This window comes from Cervus elaphus, chromosome 26 (genome assembly GCF_910594005.1).
Source record: "Cervus elaphus chromosome 26, mCerEla1.1, whole genome shotgun sequence".
NCBI lineage: Eukaryota > Metazoa > Chordata > Mammalia > Artiodactyla > Cervidae > Cervus > Cervus elaphus.
Genome location: NC_057840.1, coordinates 13,646,016 through 13,658,717, shown reverse-complemented (window position 1 = coordinate 13,658,717; position 12,702 = coordinate 13,646,016). Strand labels below are relative to the sequence as shown.

The following is a 12,702-nucleotide window of genomic DNA, read 5'->3' as shown; positions in this document are numbered from 1 at the left end:
ACAGAACTGAGCAAGACTTCTTATTTTCTTTCTTTGACAGTTGTCTGAAAATAAAGGTAAGCTCCTAGGCCATGTCAGCATCCTTTTTCAGCAAAAGCAGTATCTTTGATAAATTTCTTATTTTTTTTCATTGTCGGTCAGGTCCAGTACCCATGGTTGTCTTTTAAAGGCTCTATTTTGGTCCTTGAAAACACTTCTTTATGTCTTTGCACAGAGAGGATACAATGAGATCCGTGAAGTTAAACAGTTCCATTTCACTGGCTGGCCTGACCATGGAGTACCCTACCATGCTACCGGCCTTCTTTCCTTCATCCGGCGGGTCAAATTCTCCAACCCTCCCAGCGCTGGCCCCATCGTTGTGCATTGCAGGTGAGTGGTGGTCCAACTGACATTGACTTTGTGCAGCCGGCTTTTTTAAAGTATCCAAACAAAGCTTGCAAACACAAAAACTAATGCATGCTTACAAGGTTCCAGTTTGCAAGTTTAACAGTTAAGGTAAAACAGCAATAAAATACAAGTTAGCTTCTAAGGAGAATATGAAAGAAACTTCAGAAATAAATACATTCATCTTAATGTGTGTAGTATTGTCCATAATTGTGAATGTAGAAGCTCTGCCTTTTAGTGGCAACATCTACATGTGTGTTGTGGGTTATTTTTTAATCACTTTTGCAAAAGCCTATGTAGTATGGAATAGTAAATAAAGCCAGATATTTCTTGCCAATTTAGTAAATTTTAATAGAAGCCTAGCTTTTAAAACTAAATTTGAGGCATACAAAGTTATTAAATGGCCTAAATTACAAGAATTTGTGCTGTAAAACAGCTACTTTAAGAATTTTTTTTAAAAGCCATCCCTCAGAGGACTTTGAAAACTACATTAGTAAAATTCAGCATAATATGCCAGAAAAATGTGACTATTATCCAGACTTTCTTCTGATTAGAAACTTCTCTTAAAACAAGTACTCAGAGACACTAAAAGCAAATTACATGGCCTCATTTTGAGATATGAATAGAAAAATGTATACTGAATCTGAAAAGCTTTTCCTAAATGCTGCACACCATTCCCAAATACTGTCCCTTCCAAGGTACATAATAGGTTGTGCTTAAAAGCATTTTTCCTTCCCTGAAAATCCAGCCTATTCAGTATTTAAATGACCACATATGAAAGGAAAAATAAAACAACAGAGAATGAAATAAAAGTAAGGTGTCTCATTAGGATCAGATACTGTGTACCTTGAAAAAAAATCTACAATTCAATCCTCCTCAAGAAGTCTGATGTACTCTTCAATCACTTTCCTGTCTCAAACCCTGGGAACAGTGACTGAGAAGATGGTAGGCAAGAAAAAGAAACAGAGGTAGCCACAATACCTTTGACTTAAATTTCTTAAAGAACAATTAAGTTTAAGAGAAATGACCAAATCCAGACTTCAAAGAAATAATCTTAATAGTCTGTCTATGCATTTAGAAAATGAGACGAATGGGTTTTCAATTATGTAGTGTCTTGACTTATCAGAGGTTTCCTTTCCTGTGAATTGCCCGTTTCAGTATTGCTCCAACAGTCTCAGATATGCTCTCGAAACACAAATGTCATTTTCTACTTCCACTTGGGCATCTGAATTTATGGAAGAGAAGGAGGAGCTGACTACAAAGTGATTTTTCCATAAAAATCTGAACTATACCTTTTTGCTCCATTGACTTATATGTATAAAATGAGAAATCTTCCCAATGGGTAAAATAATATAATATATTATTATAATATATTATGACTCGACTACTGAATTAAATACAGGAAGATAGTTCTATCTTTGCGACCTGTCAAGAATTATATTTCATACCTAACAATTCATTTTCATTTTTTCTTTGGATCACCATCTAAATATTCTTTCTACTGTTGGTCTTCTCCCCGGTAATAACGAACATTTTCTTCCCCACCCTCACTATTAACACTTCCCCTGAAATGTGATTTTCCATTTAAAGCTTTTAGATTAATGTTCTTTTGCCTTGACCAGAATCTGTCTGACGAACATAGCATTGCTGCATTTTGCCAGAGTGCCCACAATGACATGAATATGAGTCTTTTGATCTCAGGTGAAATTTTAAAGCATAAATCCACTCCTTGATCAATTCTATGAGCTTGAATTTTTTGTAAAATGAAGACTGTGTATAAGAGCTATGAAACTTAAGTGACATAATACATTATTTTCAAAACACAATTTGATTTACAAAGTTTATATCTTTTAATTTGTTCCAGTCCTCAGTTTACACCAGAGTAGGTTCTCTGCATTGAAGCTATTTGTTCGTTAACAGGCATTTACAGAGTACATACAAGTTATGTCTTGTACTTTGCTGAATCAATTTGATTCTACTTATTTGAAAATCGGATGGGTCTTTCAATTTGTATAGACATGCTTCCTGCAATTCTTTAGATCTGCTTATTTTTCAGTGCTGGTGCTGGGCGAACTGGTTGTTACATTGTGATTGACATCATGCTGGACATGGCTGAAAGAGAGGGTGTTGTTGACATCTACAACTGTGTCAAAGCCTTAAGATCTCGTCGTATCAACATGGTCCAGACAGAGGTGTGTTGATTGTTGATTAACCTCAGGTGGTCTTTCTTGGTTTGCTTTCCAACACTTATCAAACTAAATAGTAGGTGTGTGTCACATAGAATCAATAGTAGCTCATCAAGTCATAGAAAAATACTGGTATTTTTATTAATATTTTTATATGGAGAAAATTCCTTGATGACAGGAAACTTGTATTAAAATATTATGAAAATTTTCTTTCTTTTGATAGGAACAGTACATTTTTATTCATGATGCCATTTTAGAGGCCTGCTTATGTGGAGAAACTGCCATACCTGTCTGTGAATTTAAAGCTGCATATTTTGATATGATTAGAATAGACTCCCAGACAAACTCTTCACATCTCAAAGATGAATTCCAGGTATTTATTATTTCTAGCACCTTTTTATGAGTAACTTATTACAGTTTGTCCTGGGCATTCTTAATTCTTCCAAGGAAGGTCTTTCAAGTCAAATTTATAACCTTTGACCCTATTTTAAGTATAATACATGTCTCTTTCATTATACAGTTGTTATACAAAGTTATAGACTCAACTTTTGTATTAATGAGCTTATATCATATCTGCTATATTTTGAAGGGCAATTGAATTCAGACACAGGGGAAAGTATGGAGAAAAGGTACCATAAAAGTCAAGTTTAGTGATAATTTGTGTATCTTTACAATCTTTTTTAAAATGCAGTCTTATGGAGTTTGACTAATAATAGCTGGAGTTTGTGCTAAACATCATCTCTAATCCCAAATGTTTTCACTGCCCTTAAAACATCCCTAACGCTGTTGACTATGAAATCAAGAATAACTCTAAAAACCTAATGCTTTGATTCTTTGCCATAGCATGTCCTCAAATCTGGCACATTAAAATGTTACAAATTATAAGTTTGATGATGGGACATCATCATGGGCTGCTCTGATTGCATTTTCTTTGGTTAGACAATGCCTTCTGCAGGTTGCTGTGTTGTTTAGCATCCCTTCCCCTTTTAAAGAGAGGTACATTGAACAATGTGTATATTGTTTCTCTGTCACTTCTCAGGCTTTAGGAGCTTTAGCTACGAAGTCTGCCAGCCTGTCATCATGGCAAATGTCATTGCCTTGCACAAATTCTTTACTTTCTACTTGGCCTCCTAAATGCTTGAAAGATCTGTGGTATGCTGTGAAATGGGTCACTGTCTTTTAACCTGGGTTCCCTTTTCTTTCCAGACCTTGAATTCAGTCACCCCTCGACTACAAGCTGAGGACTGCAGTATAGCATGCCTGCCAAGGAACCATGACAAGAACCGTTTTATGGACATGCTGCCACCTGACAGATGTCTGCCTTTTTTAATTACAATTGATGGGGAGAGTAGTAACTACATCAATGCTGCTCTTATGGATGTAAGAGACTGCTCTCTTTGTTAGTGTAAAATGTAATGAAAAGCTGCAAAATTGATGAACACTGGTTAGGTTCTCTTTTCAAGAAAATTTAAATGGTCTAAAAAGGAAAAGTAGAAACTTTCATTGTAATATGAAATTTTTTGGACAGTGATTTTGAATTTCCCTTACAGTGGTTCTTAGGCACTATAAATTTTAGGCTTGGCTATAAGTTTGACAGTTGATTTTCAATTATTATAAAATTTTTGTACAAGCAATATCTGCAGGTGATAGTTTTCATCCTGATTATTTTCAGGAAGGAGAGTCATGCTTATCTATTTTGAATATAGTTAGGAATGAATTTTTTAAATCATAGAATGTCATATTCTACTGAAATTGTGTTAATTTGGAAACTTTTATCTCTGACACTAATAATTTATAGCTAACTAATAATTACTCCAATAATTTATAGCTAACTTGTATCATTTGTTATTAATTAATAAGATATAAAGGAAGGCATGGAAGATACCAAGTTAACACATCAATCGTCATGAAAAGAACTCTCTTGCCCTATTCCAGTCTTTGTATTGTAGATGGTACAGTATGTACTCACATGTCAGCATCCCATAGACACACCAATATGGAAAGAGAATTTTAAAGTAGTCTTTTTCCATCTTGTTTTGCTTACCTTGGGAAAAAGCAAGAAGGGTTTTAAGTTCAGCATCCTTTTGGTTTGTCACCTTCCTTCAAAGGCATCTCTAGTTTCTGCCCTTTAGACTATGGGGCTGTAAAAAGGAGAAACCAGAGTCAGGGTTCATTCCTGGGTGATGAATAGTGAAGCTTTCTAAGTCATTGCTCCTATTGAGTTCTCCAAAATTGGTTTCTGATAGTAGAGACTTGCCAAAGCCTATGTACCACTTCTAATTCTCACCCAGTTACTTTGCTCTTCTTTATTCTACAGAGCAAAATAGTTTAAAGGTAAGCTCAAGTGGAAAGCTAATACTCTTGCTGTGACCAGAGTCTTGCCTAGTTATTACTCTTGTCCCCTGAAATCACACTAGATCCTCATTATAGTTTTTCTTGCTGTTTTAATCATCTGCAAAGTCAAACATACTAAATAATAGAGAAAACACACGGACCTTTTTTTTTCTGAGTCAGTCTATATTTAGAATGAAAAAGGGTGAGAAGAAGAAAATAACATTAGGAAAAATATTGAGGCATTTTTTGTCTTTGATATCTCTTTCAAATTTCTTAATTTCCAGGTTGTTTTCTGGTCCGTATGAAGACAGAACCTTGTATTCTATGTGTTCCTATCTTCTGTTTAATTCACTGCGATTCAACACATATATTTTATAGTCGAAACTGCCCAGTGGATTTGGTAGTGTGGTTGGGACTGCAGAAAAGTTAGGTTTGGTTTGGCTCTTACGAATGGGGCTCATTGTTCAACACCCCCACCTTCCCTTCCTGTCTAACCTCTACCCCACTGTGAGTGTCATACACCCTTGTCATGCCTGTGAAAATCATGAGGTAAGGCCAAGAGTCGTGTGATATCAAAGCCTTAGATGCGCTCCTGCACTTGGAGGAAAGAAATAGGGACACCTCAGTCTTCTCTTCATCCGTCTCCCCTCCCCTCTGACTCATACAAGGAATAGAGGGCTTTTCATCTCCCTTGACTTACTTTCCCATGGAGCAGACATTTAATTGGAAGGGAAGTTTATTTCTTTCTTCTGATCCTTTCCCATAAGCCTTCATATCTTCCTTAGGAGGGCACTCACCCCAGCTACAGGTGTGACTTTTTGAGGTCTTAAGGCCATGTAGGAGCTGCTGGTGAATTACTGTCTCCTCAGATTTATCCTGCAGTCTTCCATGGAGTGAAATGCTATGGTTAGCAGCATTTCCCAAATGGTGATAGGATCTGTGAAGCTCAAAGGTCAGTTTCTACACTGGTGTTGAGACACCTGAAGGACTTAAAGAGTAATATGGTACAACTGAGTTAGCAGATCACTGACAATTTTTATCAGCATTAAAAAATCTACCTCAGGCAGCTGTCTAGTTATATTTTTACAAATCCTTAGTTTATTACATAGAAATATATATTTCTATTTTAGTGTAGATCATTAGTCTGTAGAATGACAGATTATCTGGCCAGATGAATCTATCCTCTCTTTCTAGAAAGAGAGAATGCGTTGTGTCCCAATCAGGGGGCCTTGGGTCAATAAGGAGTCATTCGCTCTTACCTGGGGCCAGGGAATGCATTAGTTTTACTCTGTGGCACTTGAAAAATCTTAAATGATTGAAACTATCATTCTGATCATTGATATATGTTAGAAATTCCCAGGAAACTATGAGATGTGGATAGCCTACAAGATGTGTTAATAATGTCAATATAAACGCACATGAGTTTGAGGCACATGTGGTGCTTTATTCTTATTTGCCTTTTTCTTATTTGGAGTGGAAAAGAGCCAAACAGTTCTATAACAGTTGATAGCTGATAGACATATATTCATAGGCAGACAGACACACACACACACGGAAATTACATGTCTTTAGCCTCTTAGACTTTGGAAGACTGATACAGCCCAACAGGTACCTCACAAAGGATCTTAGCCTCAAGAAGTTTTGTTTTTTTTAATTTTAATTTTTGTATTTATCATATATTTACTTTTATCAACAAAATTAATTCTTGGCTTGAATTGCTGCTGAGGCATCAAAGGCGAACCATCAGATTGACTGTTTACCAGCTGCAGCATGTTGCAGTGGTCCACATCTGTTATTCCACGGCTGGAGCAGCAGGCTGACTTCAACTCCATGTGAAGATGTTGAGTCTTCCCAACCCTACATTGAAGTGTATTGAATCTGCTTGTGCAACTGATTATTCATTCTAAGTTATTGTTTTCCCCTATCTACCTTGTTTTTTTCACAGAGCTACAGGCAGCCAGCTGCTTTCATTGTCACACAATACCCCCTGCCAAATACTGTGAAAGATTTCTGGAGACTAGTGTATGATTACGGCTGCACCTCCATTGTGATGCTGAATGAAGTCGACTTGTCCCAGGTTAACGGTTATGGGTTTCTTTCGTATACGTACATGTGACTTAACAAAGTAGTAATAGAATGCTAACATCTGCTTTATGCTATCCTAATTAGAAAAAAATAAGGCTCATTTTCTTTCAAAAATATTCACATCTAGGGCTGCCCTCAGTACTGGCCAGAAGAAGGGACGCTACGATATGGTCCTATCCAAGTGGAATGTATGTCTTGTTCAATGGATTGTGATGTAATAAACCGGATTTTTAGGATATGCAATCTAACAAGAGTAAGTCATTAATTCTTTTAACTGAATTGATCCAGAACAGGTGATCACAAATAGAATGGGGTACATTTCCATTCAGACAAAAGAGAGAGTAAAATTAATAGAAATTATATAATCAATCCTAAAGCTACTAATCATCTTATGCCTTAGCACTGCAATAAAAATGCATTCTAAAAACAGGAAATCAGAAATGCTGGAAGCTAGGTTTCTGGGTCAGTGACTAGCCTATTGTATTTTATGTGGTAATCTAAATGCAGATTCCCTGGTTCAATTGAGTTTGATTGTCTGGGCCTGGCCTCTAAGTATATGTAGATTTATCTCAACATTAACTTCAAGTCTTATTAGCATTGATATCCAACCCAGGAGAGGCATGCAATTGAAAAATAGGAATATAATATTGACAACAGGATAAAGTGATATGTTGGATCAGCCATTATAGAAGGGGTCTGTGTCACTATTCCAGTTCTGCTTAAATCACATATGTCCCTGACTCTCCTCCTATAGCTCATCTACAATTTCATCTCTGAATGGCTCAGCCTCTGGCTCTGCCCAGATGTGTAGCTCGATGCAGTGCTGCTAGCCCTTGCCTTTTCCCAGCAGCAAAGTAGCAACTGTCCTTCAGGAACCTTTCTTTCCTTGACATTTCTTGTGTTTTGCCATCAGTGACAAACTGTCTGGGGTCTCTCCAAAAAACAAAAAAGTACTAATAAAAACTGTTTAGATTATATGACCACATAGCAAGCAGAATTTGAAAAGAAATCAGTAGTACCTCCCATGGAATTATGGAATTATCTCTCTTTTTAAAGAGAACGATTACTCTTTTCTAGAGCAGCAGTTCTATGTACGTGTATTATTTTAAGGGTGTAATTAAAATTGTCCTGTTACAGTGTTACTCACATCAAAATGACTATATGTGTTCTGGATTAATGTCTATATGTGTATAAGTAGAGAATAAAATCATATCCAGTTCTGTTCATTTCAGTGAGGGAAGAAAAGGATAACTTCAATCATGTCATAATACTCATGCATATCTTAGATGTTAATTTAAAGAATCTCATTATGTCTGCACATCTGTTACATTATGGTTCTACTAATATTTTAGCTGAGAAACTGTAGCTGCTAAACTAAGAAAGTAAAACCTATCTGTTAATTGAACTGTTTATATGAAAAATATTCTAGGAACAGGAACTGAAATTTGTTTTACTTTTTTTTTTTTGGTCAGCATATTTATTTTGATCTATATTTGGTATTCAAGCACTTATTAGTGTGTGATTCTTCTTTCTTTTCCTATTAACACTATTTAATATCATTCACCTCACCAGATATTTAGTATTCACCGACTAGAGGCTGGGTGTTAAACTTGGTAGCTCCTTGTCCCACCAAAAGATGTGTGAACCTTGCCATGTGTAGCTTCAGGTCTGATGCCTTATGATATGGCTCACTTGTACATTGCAAATTCTTCCTTGTATTTTCACTTGAGGGTTTAATGTATTGATTCACTTATTCAGCAGTACTGTAACTTAGAAAGTATTTTTGCTAGGTTCTAGTGATAAGAGATTTTAAGGGAAAAGAGATTTTATATTTTATCAGGGAAGATAAACATTAAACAACTTGTACAATCATTTATCTACAAATAAATGAAATTTTATAAACTCCTTCTCCAATGCATGAAAGTGGAAAGTGAAAGGGAGGTCACTCAGTTGTGTCCGACTTTTGCAACCCCATGGACTGCAGCCTACCAGGCTCCTCCGTCCGTGGGATTTTCCAGGCAAGAGTACTGGAGTGGGGTGCCATTGCTTTCTCCAAAGTAAATAGATTAAGAGAAGGCAAATGTGTATAGACCTTGCCTAGGTTATTAGAATAAAGGGAAATTGGAGGAAGAAGTGGAGCCTTATCATACAGGTATTTTTAAACCAAGGCAGCAATTTGGGTTTTATGCTAAGATCATTTGGAAGATATTAAATCAAGAAGTGACATGATCATATTTGCATTTAAATCATGATGTCTATAATAAGAATGGTTTGAAAAGATATCAGAGTTTGTTCAGGGAGATCAACTAGGAAGTAATTATTATGATTTGTGATTTGAGAATACAATGATATCAATGGCAATAAAGAGATGAATTTGAAAGTTAAGTATAATCATAGGAATTGATTATTGGATATGAAGTGTCAGGGAGAAGCTTATATGAAGATAATTCTCATATAACTTAGAATCTTTCTGCCCTGGCATGTACATATTTTGGACTTGCATTAGCTAGATTCAGTCTAATGTGTCATTTATGACATAGTGAAAATTGGTATGAAACTTTTTTGCACTCTCAGTCTCTAAGTCATGTCTGACTTTGTGTGACCTCATAGACTGTATTCTGCCAGACTCCCCTCACATAGAATTTTCCAGGCTCAATACTGGAGAGAATTGCCATTTTCTCCTCCAGGGATCTTCCTGACCCAGGGACCAAACCCGCATCTTCTGCGTTGGAAGGTGGTCTTTATGACTGACCCACCTGGGAAGCCATGAACCTTTTACTTTCTAGTAAAAATTCTAGCCCTAACTTATTTACATAGAAATATTTTTTCCCTCAACAGCCACAAGAAGGTTATCTGATGGTGCAACAGTTTCAATATCTAGGCTGGGCTTCTCACCGAGAAGTGCCTGGCTCCAAACGGTCATTTTTGAAGCTGATACTGCAGGTGGAAAAATGGCAGGAGGAATGCGAGGAAGGGGAGGGCCGGACGATCATCCACTGCCTGTGAGTATGGCATCTTGGCTGGGCCATTTGGGGGACCTGGTGCTCGTTCCATCATTAGTCTTCTTTTTTTTCTCTGCTAAAGAGTGACTAACTCCCGTCTTACAGACCTCAACTAGATATTCTTCTAAAACAATCTTCCTGTTTCACAATTTTATAATTCACTACTACAACTTTTGTATTTTTCAAACTGATTTTATATAGTTATCATATAAACTCTTGGACACTACTCTCAATAATTTTTCTGATTTACACTATATACAAATCTGTAAAAATCTCAAAGTATCTAGCTTGCAGCAATGTACGCCTATAGCATGTCCCTACCCTAAGCATAAACCGTTGAGTTAATACCATCCTCAAGTATCTTCCTGTCTGCCTGCCACACAAACACGTACACGTGTGAGGCAAAATTAAAACATAAGGGGGAAAATTAAAAACATAATATTTTCTTTTCCAAAACATGTATGATTGTGTGACCTATGGTCACCAAAACTTCCATCTAAAAAGCCTTTATTTTCTTTGCTTTCAGAAATGGTGGCGGGCGAAGTGGCATGTTCTGTGCTATAGGCATTGTTGTTGAAATGGTGAAACGGCAAAATGTTGTTGATGTGTTCCATGCAGTCAAGACACTAAGGAACAGCAAGCCAAACATGGTGGAAGCCCCGGTGAGTCACAGTTTTGGATGCTGAAGGGGAGGTAGAGGTTAATCAGTCAAATACCTATTTGTTGATCTGACTTCATACACAGATAGGGAATGAAATGTGTGAATGAGTCTTTGTGGGGACCTTCATGCTCTAATTAATGAATTGCCAAGTAACTCCTTCTGCACCCATAAGCTTAATCACATATTGTATAAACTGCTAATGATGAAAACTAATTTCATTTAACTTGGAAAATGTATAGGATTTTTTTTTGAGCAATAAATATTTGCTATAGTAAACTTTGATAAATGGTTCTGTAATAAGAAAAATCCTGTTATCTAGGTTTTATTCTTGGCATTTCTTAAAGCATATTGAGTTAACTGGTAAAACATTTTAAGGGATATACATCTAGATTGTATCTAGTGCTTTAGACACCCAGTGTTTTTAAACGGCAAATGCAACTTATTTTAGTCATTATCTATAATTCTTCCTTTCTGGTCAAATTATAATTTTTTAAACTATTACCATTGATAGTTTTCATCTTTTACCAATTTTAGATTGTAATCATGTGATATTACTTGAATTAGCCATGGCTCATAAAATCAGAACTCAGATTACAAAATAAGAGCAGGGAGGTGTTAATATGTGTATGTAGGAGCTCATCTATTTGAAGCTATATGCAGAAGAAGATAGCATGTTGAATTTTCAGCATGTTCAACGTCTAAAGCGATGTCTGTGGGTTACACATATGTGAATGGTGGGAATAGGTCAGGAGCAGCTGTGTAGTTTGTGCTCACAGAGAAGTAAACCAGAAAAACCAAGACATCATTGTTGCTTGCCCTGCACTTATCAAGATGATCAGATAACTGACATGAGCAATTCAATAAGCCTTTAAAGTATTTTCACCACTTCCTGCTCATGGATTTTCACACAAGAGGTGTGTTGCTTCCTGAGACAAAATCTGAAGAGTTACATTTATACGGTTTCACTTTTAAGAAACAGTCACAGACTTCTTCCCCTTTGACAAGTCTTCAAAGCCCCTCTCTTCCAGCTCATACCTTAGGTATTGCTGGTGTCCCAATAAGATGGTATTGGCTTTGACTGGGGTGTTGGCAATGGAGATGGAGGAAGGAAGATAGATTTGAGGGATTTTTAGGTAAAACTCTGAGGTCTGTTTACAAAATGGGCTGGGGAAACTCATTGGAAAAGACCCTGATGCTGGGAGGGATGGGGGCAGGAGGAGAAGGGGATGACAGAGGATGAGATGGCTGGATGGCATCACCGACTCGATGGGCATGAGTTTGAGTAAACTCCGGGAGTTGGTGATGGACAGGGAGGCCTGGCATGCTGCAATTCATGGGGTCGCAAAGAGTCGGACACGACTGAGCGACTGAACTGAACTGACTGAATGGTTAGGTTTCTAAACTCTCTGCCATCTGAATATTTTTTCATGTAAGTCTGCCTCTGTCTCTCAGATCAAGTCTTCCTAAAATCATCAATAAGATCACTTCTGGCCTCAGAATTCAAATTATACTTCCAAATTTAACTGATTTCTCACTGTTCCTTAAAAAAAAAAAAAGCCTATGATTAAACTCTGCCATTCTAGAACCTTCTTAAGAGTTACTATTTACCTTTACACTCATGTCCCATGAATCTTGTCTAAACACCCAGTCCTTTGATTCGTTTTTAATCAGGGTTAATGATTAGTTCCTTGTGATGCTGAATTGAACTGACGAGTTTGGTAAGAAAATATAGAATGTAAACCAAATTGCTAGAGACTGATTAAAGAGATGTAACTGTTCACAAACACTTTTTGGTTCTTGAGGTTACTTGACACAGTGGTAGGCTAATTTAAATCACACCTACTTGATAATTAGGGTAGAATTGATAATTAGGGTAGGATTGCTTGGGGAAATTTTTTACTTCCCTCTTTTATTGCTCAAGATACCCGAAAGTTCTCTTTTGAAGTAGCTTGAGTTTTAGATTGTTTTCTAATTCAGTCTGAATTTTACCCACTTGGACTGAATTGAGATTTTAATACATGTTACAAGTCATAATTTGTAATGCAGTCTC

The 12,702-nt window shown here is 36.7% G+C and overlaps 1 protein-coding gene across 4 annotated transcripts in view; it reads left to right on the top strand.

Moving 5' to 3' along the window:
- Positions 1-12,702, top strand: part of PTPRK (protein tyrosine phosphatase receptor type K) — a 602,016-nt gene that overhangs the window by 586,773 nt on the left and 2,541 nt on the right. For all 4 annotated transcript variants that reach the window (XM_043888551.1, XM_043888552.1, XM_043888550.1 and 1 more), the window contains 8 exons: positions 215-369; positions 2,441-2,576; positions 2,794-2,943; positions 3,777-3,950; positions 6,850-6,981; positions 7,117-7,242; positions 9,828-9,991; positions 10,518-10,653. In XM_043888551.1, the coding sequence (XP_043744486.1) occupies positions 215-369; positions 2,441-2,576; positions 2,794-2,943; positions 3,777-3,950; positions 6,850-6,981; positions 7,117-7,242; positions 9,828-9,991; positions 10,518-10,653 (1,173 nt within the window). The remainder of the gene's footprint in view (positions 1-214; positions 370-2,440; positions 2,577-2,793; positions 2,944-3,776; positions 3,951-6,849; positions 6,982-7,116; positions 7,243-9,827; positions 9,992-10,517; positions 10,654-12,702) is intronic.